Source organism: Aplosporella prunicola, assembly GCF_010093885.1.
Source record: "Aplosporella prunicola CBS 121167 unplaced genomic scaffold K452scaffold_17, whole genome shotgun sequence".
NCBI classification, from domain to species: domain Eukaryota; kingdom Fungi; phylum Ascomycota; class Dothideomycetes; order Botryosphaeriales; family Aplosporellaceae; genus Aplosporella; species Aplosporella prunicola.
The window spans coordinates 56,552-73,504 of NW_022983545.1; the positions used below are offsets into that span (position 1 = coordinate 56,552).

Here is a 16,953-nt window from a genome sequence, read left to right on the forward strand (position 1 = left end):
GAAGATCTGGCTCGTGCGGGTGGGGATGGTGGTGGAGAGGGCGGCGGCTGGCTGGATTCGTTAAGTGAGTTCTTTGATTAGTTTTGCGGGGGGTTGTGGCGTGTTGTCGGTATGGAGAAGAGACAGTGACGGGGGGAGGTGGAGGCGTGGACAGCGAATGGTAGTGATGGGCGAGCTCTGCGTGAGAGGCTTTTCAAACGAAGCCATATGCATAATTTGCATCCTTGTAAAGCGGAAGCCATCACTACCACTTGGAGAAGCCGCCAGTGGTACTTGAAAGAGTCCGTACATAACTCGATTCTGCTCATGTATATACATAAGACAGCTTCCTTAACCTCACCAAAATATATCACCACACTCAATTCACCCTATCATCAAGCCCCACTTCACTTTCCCATATAGACACCAGAACGCAACCGACCCACCACATCACCCAGTCGCAAGCATTTTATTTACCTAGAACATTCGTGACCACATTCCAACATCTATCATATCTGTTTCGCTAAGGCTTGCCCAAAAACCCCTCTCGCAACGATCTACGAAAGGTCAATCTTCCATCCCTTACCAATACCCACCTTTGGGTCCCGAACAATGGCGTAGTTCGTCTTGCCATTCTCGCCCTTGTGGAAGGCAATGCCGGCCTTCTTTCTGCGCTGGCTCTCCTTGGCGCCCTCCTCGCTGACATAGACCTCCGTCTTGTCCGCCCACGCGTCCGGCGCGCCCACAAAGATGACCTTCTCGACGCGCACCTTGGCAATGGCCTTGAGATATGCCGCCGTCTTGGACCCGCTGGTCGCAATGTCCACCGACGTCAGCGCGTTCGTCGTCGTGTCGAACAGGAAGCGCCGGTGGATGTACGCGCCCTGCTGATAGTCGAACGTCTCGCCGTCGTCGAGGTACAGCGAGCCCTCGGCGCTGCCGGCGCGGTCCAGGACCACGACGAGCGTGAACGGATCAAACTTCATCAGACCGCTGCTGCGGCGAGGGCGGTCACGGCGAGGGATGATGTGGCCACCCTGCATGAGAAGAGGCATCTTCTCGAGGGGCGCCTTGATCGTGTGCATACCCTTACCAGAGTAGGTGGTGTAGTCAAAGTAGTCAAAGTAGGTCTCGTCATCGGCGATGTAGATGTCCACGCTCTCGGCTCCAGCCGTGGTGACGGGCTTGGCGAGGAGACCAGTCGAGCCAAAGTACAGCTGGTCGTCAACGGCAAAGCCCTTCTCGTCGCCCGGGTGAACATAGTAGTTTGGCCGGACGATGGGAGCGCCAGTAACGCTAGCCTCGTGGAAGGCAGTGTACCAAGCCGGCATGAGGGCGTATCTGAGACGCAGGGCCTGCGTGATGAGTTCCTTGTAGGGCGAGCCAACAAGGAAGGGCTCGCGGCGGCGCGTGTCAATGTGAGCATGGCCTCTAAAGAACGGGTACCAGATACCGGCTTGGTACCAGCGCGTCAACAGGTCCTTTTCGGGGTTGCCGAAGAAACCACCGACATCGGCACCGGCAAAGGGATAGCCAGCAATGTTCTGGTTCAGAACCATGGGGATAGAAGCAGCAAGATGGTCCCACTTGGCCTGGTTGTCACCAGTCCACATGGGGCCGAGACGCTGACTGCCAGAGAAGAAAGAACGGGTCAAGACGAACGGACGACGGACTTCTCCAGACTTGCGCTCAAGCATCGCTTCGTAAGTGGCATTGTGGAAGGTCAAGCCGTTGATGTTGTGAACGTCGCGGTGCTCCCAGTTGCCGTAGTGCATGTTATCCTTCGGCATGGTGGTCTCGGGGCCGTTGAAAACGGACGGCTCGTTCATGTCGTTCCAGATGAAGGTGTTAGGGAAGGAGCCAACAAACTTGTCGTACTTGAAGAGAGACTTCCACCAGGTAATGGCCGCGGGGTTGAAGCAGTCGACCCAGTAAGAGGAACCCGGCCAGCACCAGCCCTCGTACTGCTTGCCTTCCTTGGTCTTCGCCACAAGATCCTTGCCCTTCAACTCATCAATGATGGGATAATCGGCAGTGTTCTTGATGTGGGGATCAATGATAGCCACAAGTTTACGGTCGTGCTGATCAAGCTGGGCGTGCATCTCCTTTGGCTTCGGAAAGGTCAAAGGATCCCACGTGAAGTACTTCTTCTCATGTGTGTACTCAATGTCAAGCCAAATGACGTCGTAAGGAATGTCGTGCTTATCGAACTTGCGGTCGACATCCATAACGTCTTCGTCAGTGACGTAGTTCCACCTGCACTGGTGGTAGGCAATAGCAAATTGCTGGGGGAGCTGAGTGAAGCCAGTCAGCTCACTGTAGCTCTTGATGACGTCCTTTGGCTCGGGACCGAGGAAGACGAAAACGTCCAAGAGACCACTTTCGGAGAACCAGTGAGTCTGGGTATCAGTGTGGCCGGCAACACCAAGGCTCAGAGCGTTGGCTGCACTCTTGGACTTCACGACATCAATCCACGTTTCGGCACCGTTCAACCAGAAAACACCGACGGTCGAATCCTTCCGGTGGGCCTGCATGAAGGGGATAGCGCCATAGAGGGTCATGGGGCTGTCCATCTCGTACTCGAAGACGTCGGCGTTGTAGAGACGGTAGGGCTCAGAGTGAGCTCCTTCTCCGCCGCTTTGAAAGTGTCAGTAGTGGTTCAATAAATGGACGGCGAGATGGAAATCATACCGAGTCTCCTTGAGCGACAAGGAGCCAGCGTGCTCCGGAATACCATAGACGTGTTCGTAACCGGGGAAGCTGATATCAAGGGCAACGCTCTCAGGACCTCTGGGCTTGCTGTCGGTGTTGCCACCAAACGACTCTTCCCACCAGGTGCTCTCGTCCTCACCTGCGTCCTTGTCGGCTTCCTCGGTCGCCGCCTCTTCGCCCTCTTTCTTCTCCTTCTCAATCTTCGGCCTCCAGTGCTCCAGGTTCAGCAAGCCGCGCTCGTTGAACTTGATGTGGCTCGTGCCATCACGTTTGAACTCAAGGCTGAGAGGAGCGTGGGTAATGACAGCTTCGAACTTGCCCCCAGGGCCGTAAACCACCTTGGTGGTGCCCTCTGGAGCGTCGGCACTGACCGCAGCGCCCATGCTGACGTCGAGTCCGCCAACAATGGCCCATTTTTCCGCTTCGTTGTATCTCTCCTTGCGTGCCTGGCTATCGTGACGTAGCTCAATTTCGCCCTTCTGTCTCTTCTCCTCGTCGAGGGTAACACGGGCGGTGCCGGACTCGAGGAACGTTACGGTGAGTGGGAGGCGGACCTCCTCACCGCTAGTGGCGATCTTCTTGAGGACCACGGCAGACAATTGGCCGTTGTGGAAGGTGATGGAGCTAGAATCGAGCTTGTAGGGGGATTCCCAGTTGTGGGCAAGGTGGGATGCAGTGTCAGCGTAGGCTCTGTTGCGCTTGCAGAAGCCTGATTGATCGCATGTTTTGAAGTTTCCGTGCTTCACCGACTCTGGTGGGCAGCGTTAGCAGGTTCGATGGAGCTTCGACAAGCTCAACGTGGTCTGAGAGCGATGGACGTACCGACCGGTGTGAGCAGGGCGCAGAGGGTCGCGAGCAGGAGAAAGGCAAAAGCCAATCTCGAGGACAGGATGCCCGCGGACATGATTCGAGAGAGTGTCGAGCTGCCGTCCGTGGAGCAGTGACAGTGGAGGACTTGTCGTGTAGATGATGGGCGCTATGGACAGCTAGCTTTCCCCAGGATGCCCCGGCGACGGGCACGTGACTGGCGGCCCTTAAGCCCCACCATGTTGACGAAAAGATCCCGCCCCTCAATGGAAAACCCTCCCGCTTCTCCTCCTATCTTCCAGCACCTCCGACCCAAAGACCGCGCTCTTCTCACCAAAGTCAATCAAGCCAAAGCTCAATCAAACACCGACAACATGACTACCGAGCAGACGTACGTTGACCGCCTTCTACCAAGTGAGGGGTTGTTGTTGCCAGCGAAGCTAACTCCGAACAGCTTCATTGCCATCAAGCCCGACGGTGTCCAGGTAAGATAGCCTCTTCCGCCTCTCTCCTCACATCCGAGGAACCTGGTTTCACCCCGAGATTGCAAGCCCCGTGAGCCGCGTGCTTTTCGGAGCTGCAATCATCGCCCAAACACCCCGCTCGCCGCCCAGGGGCCCGACACTTTGCTAACTTTCACCAGCGCGGCCTGGTCGGTCCCATCATCTCTCGCTTCGAGAACCGTGGCTTCAAGCTTGCCGCCATCAAGCTTGTCTCTCCTTCCCAGGAGCACCTCGAGAAGCACTATGCCGACCTCAGCGACAAGCCCTTCTTCAAGGGTCTGATCACCTGTATGGCCGCCTCCCCTTTCGGCTCGGAGGGCTAACCTCCGAGCTTCACTTCTACTACTGAATGCTCACTGACAACAACCCGCAGACATGCGCTCCGGCCCCGTCTGCGCCATGGTCTGGGAGGGCCGTGACGCCGTCAAGACCGGCCGTACCATCCTCGGTGCCACCAACCCCCTTGCCTCCGCCCCCGGCACCATCCGTGGCGACTTCGCTATCGACGTCGGCCGCAACGTCTGCCACGGCTCCGACTCCGTCGAGAACGCCAAGAAGGAGATTGACCTCTGGTTCAAGCCTGAGGAGGTTCAGAGCTGGAAGCAGAACGCCTTCGACTGGGTAAGTTTGATGGGGTTCTGTCAGTGAGTTTGCAGTGCTAACATCGCCGTAGATCTACGAGAAGGCCTGAACGCTCGGGGAGATTGACCCTGATGTGCCATTAATATGGCAACTAGCATGAGATGACGGCTCCATAGAACTGAATATAAAAAACAAACTTCCACAGCCGGGAACTTTCGGCCACACAAGCTTGACTCCTCAGTGACAACCATTTGTTTGCTACGAGTCGTGACTGATGTCCATTTCAGGGCTGTTGCTTGTCATGATTGCAATTACCTTGTGCATATGAGGGACAAAGGCGCCATTCCTTGGGTTCATAAGCACCAAGCTGTCCCAAGCACACCTCGCCAAGGTGCTGAAATCGAGGCCGACGATTTACAATTCCCATCTGTCTTACGAACGGATAACACATCCTGTGCAACAAAATCGAGGCTCACGATTCTTACAATTATCATATTTCACGAGTTGCACGAGGCCGAAAAGATGACGAGAGCATTTACTGCGCAGTACATGACCATCCTTGACGCATCTGTCCCATGTCTAAGGCTAGCAGCAGCGAAGTACGTCCATATATTCGGTGAAGACCAACATCAGCACTGTCAATCTCGCTGCTAGCATGAGTGAGCAGTACCATTTTCGAACAATTACGTCGGACCTCACGAAGCCACTCATGGTGCCACAATATCGCTACTACTGCTCCACCTACGCTAGAATTCGCACCGCAGACCGAATCTACGAATCCGACCATGTTAAAGATTGTCATATACGAGAAGTTGATGGAAGGTTTATGTGCTCTAAAGCCATCTTCTATCTAGTGGTAATTAGCGTCAGTATATATATACACGTATACTGAGACGGACTAATACTACTAAACAGAAACTAGACAGAAGTTGACTGAAGTCGCGTAGGGGTTAGAGCTAGCTATAGAAAACACATCTACGGCCATTTATAGTAAGCGAGAACCAAATACATATGAATTATGCTATGCCGTTAGAAGGAAGTTCAAACCACTATAATACAAGTTACCTTAAGTCGTCTAAAGTAACACGGTACTAACTAGATAGAAGCTATCTTATATATTATAATAATAAAAGCTATTATTAGGAGGAAACGGCGAGGATTATATCGTAAGATATTATCCCTATATCTATACGAAGCTGTTTATACAATTACGAAAAATCCTATACTTAATATATTTAGACCAAGATATAATCCCCCGACTTCATAATATTAAGAAGAATAGGAAGGAACCCGTCACCCTAAGAAAGTAGGTATTATATAACCCTAGAGGTTTCAAGATAATATCGTAGAATTCTACTACTATCTTCACACGAAGCTATTTATACTATTACAGAAAACCTACGGTTAATCCACCTTAACTATAATATATCCCCCGAACTCTACGGCTTTTAACAAGCTAGGAAGTAAACTATCATCCCGAGAAACAAATCTCCTATATAGCTCTAAAGACTAAAAGCTAAACTCTTAACTATTTATCCTTATCCAGCTATAGACCTATTTAAACCCACCCGAATCGACGTCCTACAACAGCATAAGAACATATCAGTGTCTACAAAGAACCTTGATATAAGACTGGAAAACAGATACAGTACATAAATTGACTGCTATACTACATTGCCTAAGAAAAAGAAAGTTTCGTCTTTCATATTTTCGACGCTGTCGATTCCACCGCTTCTCCTTCCGCTTCTCCACTGCCACGTTCCTCGCCTCCGCTGCCTTCCTCCCATTCCCTACCCTTGCACGGTGATACGACCTTGAGTAATTGTATAGTACTAGAATGAAACATTTGTCTCTGTATGGACGTGTTGCATCCGGCCCTATCCCCATGGAAGCAACCAAGTATTCTCGCCCGGTGCGCTTCACGTCCCCGCATACTCCACACAGCACCAGTATCCGCAAGCCGTTCGCACCCATACATACATATCCACGTACGCAAACGTAGATATGTGCCACACCACCTCACTAAAAAGAGCACAAGCAAACCAGAAATACCAATCTGTATTGCGAGCTACAAACACGACAGCCGGAGCAGAGAGCGGAGCTTAAACACACGTAGGTAGGCAAGTAGGTAGGTAGGTAAGTAGGTAATAGTGGTTTAACCAACGAAGGAAACAAGCCAGGGAAACGCCACCACGAGGAGGAGGAGAGAAGAGAGAATGGTATACCTAAAGCGCCACTTTCCCAAAAGCAAAGCCCACTTTAAAAAAAAAAAAAAAGAAAAGCGCCTAGAACCCACACCGACCTTCCCCAAGCCGTTCAGCCCAGCCCGGTCAACGCGACCAGAACCAGCCGCCACGGCTGCCATTCTGCGCAGCACGCTCACCATCATAGTCCGCGACAGCAGCACTGCCACTGCCGTTGTTATTCTCGCCGCCTCCACCGCCGAGAGAGCCCGAGCCGTCGCCCCTGGCCGTGTTGACCGTCTCGGAGCACTCTTCGCGGCCGTCGGCGAAGCGCTTCTTCAGCACCACGCGCGTCGTCACGGTGCCGTCGGGGGCGGTGTTGCGCTCGGTTGTGGTGAGCGTGGACAGGATGCGCGAGTTGGCGGGGTTGACGATGCCGGTGTTGGTCGAGGCAGGCTGTTGCTGCTGTGGCGTCGAGGACGGAGGGGTTGATGGTGGCGCATCACCACCGCTGGGCGCTTGTGGGGGGTGCGTGTTGGGGGAGTCGAGGAAGCGCTCGTACATGTCTAGCTCGGTCTGCGGAGCATCGTCGCTCGCGGCGCGGTCCTGTGCGTTGGTCGAAGAGGAGGAGCCGTTTCCGCGCGAAGATGTCGGGTAGTCGGATTCGCGGACGCCAGGGTAGCGATGCTCGGTCTGGTTGCTGTTGCTGTTGTCTTCGATTTTCAACTGCTTTTTGGGGACGTGCCATTCACCACCCTCCTCAACGTTCTGCCAGAATTCTCTGGTCCAGGGGTGGGTATCATAGAGATGAGCGTAGACGTAAGCGTTCCTCGCGAAGGAGAAGCCGGGGGAAACCCACATGGAGTGCCAGCCCATCGGCCGCCGGCCCTGGGTGACGGCCATCAGGTCGTTGAAGGCGTCAATGTACGCTGGGCTATCAACGCCCTGCTCTTCGGCTTCGGCTTCCAGCCTCACCGGAGAGTAGGGGTGTGAATGGAGCCATAAGAGCCTGTCCTCGACCTGGTTGGGTGGAAGCGCAGAGTGGAGACGTGATAACGAGGTAAAAGGATGGCGGAAAGCATCCCAAGGGAACGAATCGGTTTCCCGATCCTGGTCATTCTCTTTGCCGTCGCCGCGGCGGGGTCCCCAGAAACTGTTGTGGACGCCGCGGAACTCACTCTCCAGCTGCTTAATCCGGTCTTCCATGTCTTGCACTATGTCCTGCTTCCGGTGTGGGCTGTCGCTCTCATTGTTATCGGGCCAGATCCAGTCCAGCAGGTTCCGCCCGCGGGACGGCCGCTTCTCTTCTTCGGGGTTGTCTGGACCAAACCATGACTTGAAAAGCTCGGACATTTGCTCCAGCTCCTCATCTGCGCGACGTCTGGCTTCCTGAAGAGCATCCCGCTGCCGAGCGTCTTCTTTGTCCGCATCTTCCTGCGCCTTCCTGTCGTCGTCTTTTGGCGGCCAGCTCCAGGATCCAGACCAGTGGTAGGTCTTGTTCCCATCCTTGTCCTCGATGACCTCGGGCTCTACCTTCTTTCCGCCGAAAGACCAGCTCTTGGACCATTTCGGCGTGCGGGCGACGTCTTTTTCGTCATCGTTGTCACCGTCCCGCTTAGAGGTGGACCACTCCTTGGACCAGACATCTACGCTGCCACTTGCGACCTCCTTGTCATCATTTGCGGCAGCGGGAGCGTGGTCACGGAAGGTGGCGGGCAGGCCGACCAGGGTGTTCACGAGTGCGGAAACTTGGTCATCGGCGTAGCGACGGAAAGCGACGAAGGGATCGAAGCGGCTGGGGTCGTCGGGCTTCTGAGAGCGGTCGGGTGCGTTGGAGTTGTCTTTGGGAGACTTTGGGTCGTCCATTATGCTAACATGTCCAGGTAGTGGAGAGAGTGGAGAGACGGATGGAAGATGGAAGAGCAGTCAATGGTGGGGACCTTGACAGATGGAGCTTTGGGCACGTGATGGACCGAGCGCGGCAGCTGGATCGCGGCACACTGGTGACTGGGCTGGCACACTGACAGACAAACACGACACGTGTATTTCAAACAGATTCGCAAGCTCCAAACTACGACGATTTAAATAGATGCAAAACTCAATACTATAACCACTCACTCCTCGACGGTGGTAGACTCGCACATACCTACACACTCGTCGCACAGACCCCTACACGTGAAGGCGCGACGCGCCCTGGCGTCTCGCTTCCTGCGCTACTCTCTGACACTTCATTGCGACGCCGCATCTGGTATGGCTGGCTTCTAGGTAGCCACCACACTCTCCAAGACTATGAGGCCGGTACACGTCCGTGGATTGCATGCCACGCTCAGAGCGCGACTCTACACATGTCCTCTCCCACGCGCCAGTATGTCGTACCGCGCCACTACCTATACGCCCGCCCTCTTCCGCGCCTTTCACCCTCAGCCCGCCTTGCGCACCTTCGAGAACGATCGCAACTTCGACAACGGCATGCCCGCTGACGAGTCCATCCTTGCCGACCATGTCGCGCCCGAAAGCACCGAGTTCGGTCGTCAGGAACTGGGACAACATGACCACGACGGGTCGGGCGCCGAAATCTCACTAGAACCCGCAGACGCAGGAATGGTTGAAGTTCAGGCTGAGCCCGAGGCTGGCGAGCTCACAGAAGCAGTAGAGACGGCAGTCGTGGAACCGCCAGTCGAGGACCCATACGAGTTCACCTACACCATTCCCCCCACATCACCATATCCCGATCTGCCCTCGAATGAGATCAGGACTGAGCCGCCTCCTCCGACCTTTTTCAGCCACACATTGTTCCGCGGACCTGAAGGTCAGAGTATCAAGGTCGACTACTGCCGCACCCTCGAAGAGTCTGAGAGCGTTGCTAAAGAGTTCTTGGGCGAAAAAGTTGTGGGCTTCGACATGGAATGGAAGGCGCAAGACGCATATACTCTCAAGGAGAACGTCTCTCTTATTCAAGTCGCTACTGGTGATCGGGTCGCTCTGTTCCATGTCGCCCGTCACAAGGGGAATACTGTTCGAGACATCATAGCACCCTCGCTGAAAAAACTAATTGAGTCACCCAAAATCATAAAGACCGGAGTGATGGTTTGGCGTGCGGACGGTCTACGACTGAGAAAGTTTTTTCTCCTGAGGCCCCAAGGATTTGTTGAAGCCAGCCATCTACACAATTTGGTTGAGGGCAAGCGATTGCCCAATGGCACGGTTAGAAAAGCTGCAGTAGCTCTTGCGGAGCTCACAGAGATGCATTTGGGATGGCCTTTACACAAGGGCGATGTTCGGACGAGCGACTGGACCAGGTCGCTGAACCAGTCGCAGATAGATTATGCTGCTGCTGACGCCTATGCGAGCTTCGTGCTTTATCAGGTTCTGAACAACAAAAGGATCGCAATGGACCCGCCGGCACCGCATCCTCCTTTTGCAGAACTCAACATGCCCGTTCGGGCCGCGTACCCAGGCAGCACACCAAGTTTGGGAGCCGAGGAGGACAAGGAAATCGAGAAAAGAGCGAAAAAGCGAGAAAAAGAATCCGCAAAGGCTGCCGTGAAGTGTGCAGGTGAGCTTAACCGTGAAGATTCACTTCTTTTCGAGGCTCTGAAAGCGCGCCGTCGGCTTTTCTACCGTCACGACAATAGGCCGGCATGGATGATTGCGACCGACATAACGCTACGAACCATTGCATCCAGCCGACCTAAGACTACCGAAGAACTATTTACCATCTATGGCATGAGTGGAGGTCAAATTGAGCGGTACGGCAAAGGATGGCTGGAAACAGTACGTTCCTTCGACAGCGAAGCATTGACAGTCAAGACCTTGCCACCCGGAGCGGAGGAAGCGCTTTGTGACATGAAGTTTCTCTTCACCGGGATACTCGAGGCCATCAGTCGGGACGAGGCAGAAGAATTGGTCCGGGCGTGCGGTGGAGAGGTCATGACAGAACCAGACGAAACTACGACTTATGTGGTCACTGGCCAAGACGTCTCGGAGCGAAAGCTGGAGACCATTGCTACCTACAACCTTCCCGTTCTCGACGAAAGGGGCTTTTACAGCCTCATCCGCGAGAAGGCTGCGGAGTGCATGCCAATGCCCGACGTGGACCCTGCTGGAGCCAATGTGGGCACTGACGAGGCGACACCCCAGTCAAATGACACACCTTTGCCACCACTCGATGAACTTCTTGGTGGCGGGTCCTCTGGAAACCGAAGCCCTTTCCTCAACGCTCTGCATGGCCTACGCAATCGTATCTCGATGTTGAGCAAACTGGCGCCGAACGTGGTTGCCTCGGACAGCACGCTTCTCGCGATTGCAGAACGCAAGCCCAAGGCACGTTCTGAGATGTTGAAGATTCCCGGCACGAAAACACTGGAGAGCGTAGCGAATCTGTGCCACATTGACCTCTTCGAGTTCGTGTCCAAGCACACGAACCCCATAGCTCACCGGGCACGCAAACTGCCAGGCAAACCCACCGGTCCAAGAATACGAACACCCCCGAGCGAAAAGCCGAGCTTCGACTCGCTCGTCGACTTCAACGGCGTGGACGACATGGACTTTGTCGACTCGGGGAGCATACCCGACCCCAACCTCGCGCCTCCGCCCGGTGCCGACGAGCTGGTGGTGCGCCCCGTGATTTCGGATTCGTTGGGCAGGAGACTCGAGACGAATCGCAAACCTAGAGGAGTGGTTTGGTCCTATGGTGAGTTCCCGCCGCCGCCGATAACTCGGCCCCGCAAGTTTTGAGGGCAGGCGATGGGTTAGATTGATGGGGGGTTTGAGAAGGGGGTTAGTTGGGTGTTGGCATTGGCTTGGTGGTGGTGGTGGTGGTGGTGGTGGTGACACGAGTAGGCAGGCTTGGATGGTTTTCGGGTTCTTTCTCGATGAGATGAAAGGAAGCGCGCTTTTGATATTGGATACCAAGGTTCTTTGCTAGTGGGGGGGTGGTGGGGGAGGAAAAGCTCCTGTTTGCTGCAGCAGTAGCAGTAGCAGACGTTCCACTCTCCATTCTCGACAGCCCGTAGACCAAAAACTATCCGACTCCTCTCTTCTTCCTACCTACTGTACCTACCTAGCATCGTAGCATCCATCTATCATCGTCCCTGCTCCTACGGCGTACCTGCCTGCTTGCTGTTCCTGCTTCTCTGGTCGCGCACATCAATCTCATCGCATCACGTCGCGTCCGCACACGCGCGGGCGCACACGCCCCGCCACCTATGTCTCGGAAGGCAAACCTACACGCAGGCCCGACACCCCCGCCATCTTCCCGTCCACTCCTCGTACCTACCTACGTATACCCAGCAATACTCCTAAGCGAAGTGGCTTCGTCGGCGTCCGCGCGCCCCGGGCGCACACCCGCGCTGTCATGACGCCGTCGACTCGGCTGCGCGCAGCCCGCCATGCATGGCGGAGATGAGAAGATTGCACGCACGCATGGCGGAGATGAGAAGAGGCGTTAAGCAAGCAAGCAAGCAAGCAAGCAAGCACACTCACGCGAGCACTCAGACTCACGCGAGGCAAGAGACAAAGGGGGAAAAGCAAACATACAGTACATACATACACGAACGCATACCGTACGTGCGTGCGTGGGGCCGACAGGGCAATGGCATGGACAGGGGTCATCGATCGTGGTGGTGGTGATGTGACACGGCGTCGACGACGACGACGACGACGACGACGACGACGACGCGAGGGATGTGTGCTGTGTTGTGGACGTGTTTGTGCTAGGTGCAATTACTACGATCGGATTTGTGCGCGGCGGGGGTTGTGTCTGGGGTTTGTGCGGCTCGGCCGGGGTGGGGTGGGGGTGTTGGGGGTGCTGTGGGGAGTGAAGTGGGGACTTTGGGGTTGGGGTTGCGATGTGATGTGAGAAGTGAGAAGTGAGAAGTGAGAAGTGAGTGACAAGTGACATGAAAGGCAACGAGAGTGAGAGTGGAGCAGTAGCAGTGGTAGTGAGAGAAAAAGGTCGAGATGGATGTGAGTTATCTCACCCAACAGCCCAACCTAACCCAGTTCATAGTTATCTATCCATGACTATGTAATCCACAGCAGAGTCGCCATAACGACGTCCCGCCTGCACAGTCGGCGGTCGGCGAAAGCGAGCGAGCGGACGGGCAGACGCGCGCTGCGTTATGCAACCAACCATCCCCTCCGCATGCACGAAGCGCACGAACTGAACTGAACCCGCCCGAGAAGCGCGCCGTTGCCGTCCCGACGCGCGGCACGTCTGTAGGTAGCGCATGCTCGTACGTACTGTTACTATTCGGAGCACACGAGCGGTAGACACAAGTAAGTAACTATGGTTTGGGGCAATGGACGGGTCATAGTGTCAGTAAGGCCCGCGCCCGAGCCCGAGATTGAGCTTGAGTCTGAGTGAGTCTGAGTCTAGTCTGAGGCCGGGCCCGAGGTCGGTTGCGGTGTCGCCGCTTCGCTGCTTCGTGCGGGATGAGGGGTGGTGCGCTGCGGTGCTGCTGCTGTGTGCGGTGAGCGATGCGCGATGTGCGATGTGCATGAACGGCGCGGTTTGGGCGGCTGGAGGGGGGGAAGGAAGGGATAGCCTGTGTTGTAATGACTGGATTTGCAGTTGGTTCGTCTTCATGTCTTTTTACGTCCTTTTTCTCTGTCTGTTTGTGTTTGTGTCCGTTGTCTCTCTGCCCGCGCTGCAGCTACCCGTTACCGGTACTACGATGGTCGGAGGGGGAAAGATGCTGCTACAATGCGCGTACCCCCATGAACGATGTATTTAGCTACGAATTCTAGCTCTACGTCTATATAAGGAGTGATCTATAGGGAGCGCTCACAACTACTTACAGGAGCATATAGGTACGCGTATAGTATCTAAAACATCCAAAGTTAAAACGACAAGACACGCTTCCGCTTCCACGCAGTACCGTCTACCATAGGAGGGACGAAACAAAGCCCTCGACCTCATCCGAGGCTTAGTCGTGGTTAGATCTCGCTCCGCACGCCTTACTAGTGTAACTTCTTCGCTCCCTCGTGCGCACGTGTATATATGTACTGCGTATATGTATGCAAGTAGCCTTCCGTCCGCTGTTATGAGCGAGGCGTGCTTGCCGCAACTAGCTATAGCTAGAGGCGTTGTTGCCGTGGTGAGGTGGTAAGGGGCGGGAGGGGTGCTGGTGTGGCTGCGGTGGTACGTAGATGTTTATGAGCGGGATAGGTAGAAGTGCTTTCTGTAGAGTTTAGTATGCGGTACGCGTGAAGACGGTGTGAGGTTAAGGCTATATATAGACCTATACGTATAGGATATATATAAGTACGTTTAGCTATCTAGGTAGGTAACTACCTCCCCTATAAACTATTACGCAGTATACGCAACAGCCTAACTCGTAAATAAGTATATTAAATGAAAGTATATAATAGTACGGACGCACGCTTTAAGAGTCCTCTAGTATTAATTAATAGTAATAAAAACCAAGCACAAAAGGTAGACTATAGTAAATACTCTCTACAGCCGAATAAAGAACGTGCATTAAGCTGCCTAAACGAGCTAATTACCCCTACCCCCTACTTCTGCCGAATGCTAAAGACTAGTCGTCATTGTCGTCGTCGTTGTAGTAGCCATGCCTAGCAATGAAGACGCAAAGAAGTGAAGAGGTGAAGAAATAAAGTAAGGCAAAAGCAAAAAAGAAAAAGAAAAAAGCCCTCTAGAGCAAGCGCGCAAACGCAAACGCAAACATAGGATTTTCAGCCGCAAGCCAGCACGCAGTACGCGCATCCCGAAAAAACAAAAAAATAAAAACGCCGCGTCTACATGTATGCCCCTCATCCTCCGCGCATTACCTCGCCCCGTCCTCAACCCTCAGCCCCAACCCCCAACCCCCGCACTCTGCTACCAGCACAGCACAGCGCGCTGCGCACCCACCGCCTAACTCCTTCTAGCCCCTCACGCTCCTCCTTGCCTCACTGCCACTACCGCCCTTGCCCGGCTTCCCTGAGGGCCCGCGCCAGCACCGCGCATCCGGCTTGTTGGGGTCGACGAGCGCCCTACCGCGACACCATGGAGTCAGCGTCATCCAGTGCAGTGTAATGCAACGTAAATCAGCACAGCACAGCCCTCCTTTCCCTGGCCAACAACAACAACCACCCCTCCACCATCCCCTCCCCCCTCCCACAAACACAACACAACACAGCACACACACACAACTCACCCCTTCGGATCCCGCTCATAAACCCGACAGCACGCCGTATCCGTCGTATTTCTTGTACAGCCGGCGCAATTCCCCTCCGTGGGCTTGTTCTGCCGTTTGCAGAGATCGCGATGCGCCTGTGGGACCGAGATGGTCTGCTGGATCTTGTCGGGGGCTTCGATGAACGTCGCCGACATGCCGGCGAGGAGGTGCCATTCGAGGTGGCAGTGGACTTTTGGTGTTAGTGAAGGGATGGTGGGAGGAATGGGAATGATGGGATGGGGGACTCACAGAGCCAGACGCCCGGGTTGTCGGCGCGGAAGCGGATGACCAGGCTACCTCCGGGGACGGTATTGACAGTATCGCGCTTCATGGGGACAGTCGCGAAAGCCTTGCTGCCATTATAGGCCGTGTCCTCGGTCATCAGGACCTGGAAGACATGGCCATGCAGATGCATCGGGTGGCCATGGGCGCCGTCGCCATCGCGGGAATTGACGATAACCTCTACGACGTCGCCGGCCTGGAGGACGAACGCGTTGACCTGGCCATAGAGCGCGGGATCGGCGGCCGCGGCGCCCGTCGTCAGCGCCGTGTACAGCGAGGGCACGGGCGGGCCGATGTACGGCTCGCTGCCGAGGGTGATGCGGTGGCCGACGTTGGCAATGTAGACGTTGTTGACGTCGAGGGTGATGGTCTGCGCGACGGGGCCGAGGAGGGGTTCGCCGTCCGCGGGGATGAATTGTTGTTCTTCGCCGCGGTTGTACGTGTCGATGCTGTGGGGCGCCGGGTCCGCCCAGGCGTCGCTGTAGCGCAGGATCCCGTGGTTCTCGTAGCCTAGCACGTCCATCTTGGTTGTGAAGGCGTAATTGCGCGACGCGTTGGCTAGCCCCGTGATCACGATATTGTAGCGCTGCCCCGGCGTGATGGTCAGCGTCTGCAGTGTTTGCGGGTTCACTGTGCGACGGTCAGTAAGTGTCAGTCGGTCGTGACGGTCGGTCAGTAGTCAGTGACAGTCAGAAGACTGGGCGGCGTGATTGGCGAGACGGTGGAACATGGGCGCAACAACGACGAACCCGTTTGATCGGGTTTGCCCAAAGGGGATGGACCAGGCACGGATGCGGTGCGCGTCGCGGCTGGGGACGGCAACAATCGACAAGGTGCTTACCTGGAACGCTGTCGACTTCCACAACGGTCATGTCGTGACCCTCTGTCCTCGTCAGCCTTGCCCGTCTGATGTCATGTGCGCACTACGCACCAAACTCAATAAAGTAGTTGGCGAGGGCCGACAGGTTGATGATGCGGAAGAGCAGCTGCTGCCCGGGCCTGATGCTGTATTCGGCGGGCTGGCCATCGTTGAGCAGGCTCGTGTCTGGGTTGGGCATGATGCCGTCGACGTTGGAGGGATCCAGGTACTGGCTAGCCAGAATGGGCATCTCCTCGTGGTACCTTGCTGCATGTCAGCGATGCCCAAATCTGATCGGTCGGAGCATGTTCCCGTTTTACCAGTCCGAAACGGTTAGGATATGTTCCTCCTCGCAGTCGAAACCTCCGTCCGTGGAATTGGATTCCGTGTCGTGGATGATCATGGGCGCGCGGATCCCGTCTGGGTACTGGCCCTTTTCATGGCTATGGTACCAGAAGGTGCCGGCCGGGTAAGCGGTGAACGAGTAGGTCAGGCTGTCGCCCGGAGGAATCGAGCACTGCGTGACGCCGTTTGCGCCGTCCTGTTCGTTCTGCCCGCGCATCCACATGCCATGCCAGTGGATCCCCGTCGTCTCGTTGCCCAGCGCGTTCTTGACGTTGACGGTGATGGTGTCGCCGACATCCGCCTCCAGCACCGGCGGAGGCCATTCGCCGTTGATGCCGATGACAGGACGCGTGTAGCCGTCCGGAGCTGCCGTGACCCAGCCAATTTCCCAGTCCAGACTCACGGTCTTTGCGAGCGCCGGCCCCGAAAGGCCCAGGAAGAGCGGTAACCAAAACATTAGAATGGTATGGTGTCAGTAGAAAGGGAAAGGAAAATTTAAGAGAGGAAAAAAGTGTCGA

At 55.3% G+C, this 16,953-nt stretch overlaps 9 protein-coding genes across 9 annotated transcripts in view; 5 read left to right on the forward strand and 4 right to left on the reverse strand.

Moving 5' to 3' along the window:
* Positions 1–427, forward strand: part of K452DRAFT_335194 (uncharacterized protein) — a gene marked incomplete at its 5' end in the record, with an annotated part of 2,548 nt that extends 2,121 nt beyond the window's left edge. Inside the window, one exon of the mRNA XM_033545219.1 lies at positions 5–427. Within this exon, the coding sequence (XP_033395837.1) occupies positions 5–81 (77 nt within the window). The 3' untranslated portion in view covers positions 82–427. The remainder of the gene's footprint in view (positions 1–4) is intronic.
* Positions 428–536: 109 nt separating this feature from the next.
* Positions 537–3,595, reverse strand: K452DRAFT_299524 (glycoside hydrolase family 31 protein; the record flags this gene model as incomplete). Its single annotated transcript, XM_033542234.1, has 3 exons — positions 537–2,616; positions 2,671–3,442; positions 3,514–3,595. The coding sequence occupies 3 exons, from the start codon at positions 3,593–3,595 to the stop codon at positions 537–539; spliced, it is 2,934 nt and encodes a 977-aa protein (XP_033395838.1).
* Positions 3,596–3,773: 178 nt separating this feature from the next.
* On the forward strand, positions 3,774–4,817 carry K452DRAFT_252755 (uncharacterized protein). Its single transcript, XM_033538260.1, has 5 exons — positions 3,774–3,889; positions 3,953–3,983; positions 4,142–4,289; positions 4,375–4,622; positions 4,675–4,817. The coding sequence occupies exons 1-5, from the start codon at positions 3,873–3,875 to the stop codon at positions 4,690–4,692; spliced, it is 462 nt and encodes a 153-aa protein (XP_033395839.1). The 5' UTR covers positions 3,774–3,872; the 3' UTR covers positions 4,693–4,817.
* A 90-nt stretch (positions 4,818–4,907) lies between these two features.
* On the forward strand, positions 4,908–5,520 carry K452DRAFT_309919 (uncharacterized protein; the record flags this gene model as incomplete). Its single annotated transcript, XM_033543289.1, has 3 exons — positions 4,908–5,182; positions 5,238–5,448; positions 5,506–5,520. 3 exons carry the CDS (start codon positions 4,908–4,910, stop codon positions 5,518–5,520), a joined length of 501 nt encoding a protein of 166 aa, XP_033395840.1.
* Positions 5,521–6,846: 1,326 nt separating this feature from the next.
* On the reverse strand, positions 6,847–8,673 carry K452DRAFT_288899 (uncharacterized protein). Its single transcript, XM_033540743.1, has one exon. It carries the CDS (start codon positions 8,630–8,632, stop codon positions 6,914–6,916), a length of 1,719 nt encoding a protein of 572 aa, XP_033395841.1. The 5' UTR covers positions 8,633–8,673; the 3' UTR covers positions 6,847–6,913.
* Positions 8,674–9,541: 868 nt separating this feature from the next.
* K452DRAFT_212865 (uncharacterized protein) lies at positions 9,542–10,174 on the forward strand (the record flags this gene model as incomplete). Its single annotated transcript, XM_033536204.1, has 1 exon — positions 9,542–10,174. A coding segment is annotated over one exon (633 nt), but the record flags the coding sequence as incomplete, so codon positions are not given.
* A 1,728-nt stretch (positions 10,175–11,902) lies between these two features.
* K452DRAFT_51849 (uncharacterized protein) lies at positions 11,903–12,531 on the reverse strand. Its single transcript, XM_033546782.1, has one exon. The coding sequence runs from the start codon at positions 12,377–12,379 to the stop codon at positions 12,041–12,043; it is 339 nt and encodes a 112-aa protein (XP_033395843.1). The 5' UTR covers positions 12,380–12,531; the 3' UTR covers positions 11,903–12,040.
* A 1,676-nt stretch (positions 12,532–14,207) lies between these two features.
* K452DRAFT_288901 (uncharacterized protein) lies at positions 14,208–14,930 on the forward strand. The gene has a single exon (XM_033540744.1). It carries the CDS (start codon positions 14,532–14,534, stop codon positions 14,805–14,807), a length of 276 nt encoding a protein of 91 aa, XP_033395844.1. The 5' UTR covers positions 14,208–14,531; the 3' UTR covers positions 14,808–14,930.
* Positions 14,677–16,892, reverse strand: K452DRAFT_335200 (multicopper oxidase; the record flags this gene model as incomplete). The annotated part of the gene is made up of 5 exons (XM_033545220.1): positions 14,677–15,139; positions 15,199–15,861; positions 16,073–16,114; positions 16,163–16,353; positions 16,411–16,892. The coding sequence occupies 5 exons, from the start codon at positions 16,890–16,892 to the stop codon at positions 14,925–14,927; spliced, it is 1,593 nt and encodes a 530-aa protein (XP_033395845.1). The 3' UTR covers positions 14,677–14,924.
* Between the last annotated feature and the right edge of the window lie 61 nt (positions 16,893–16,953).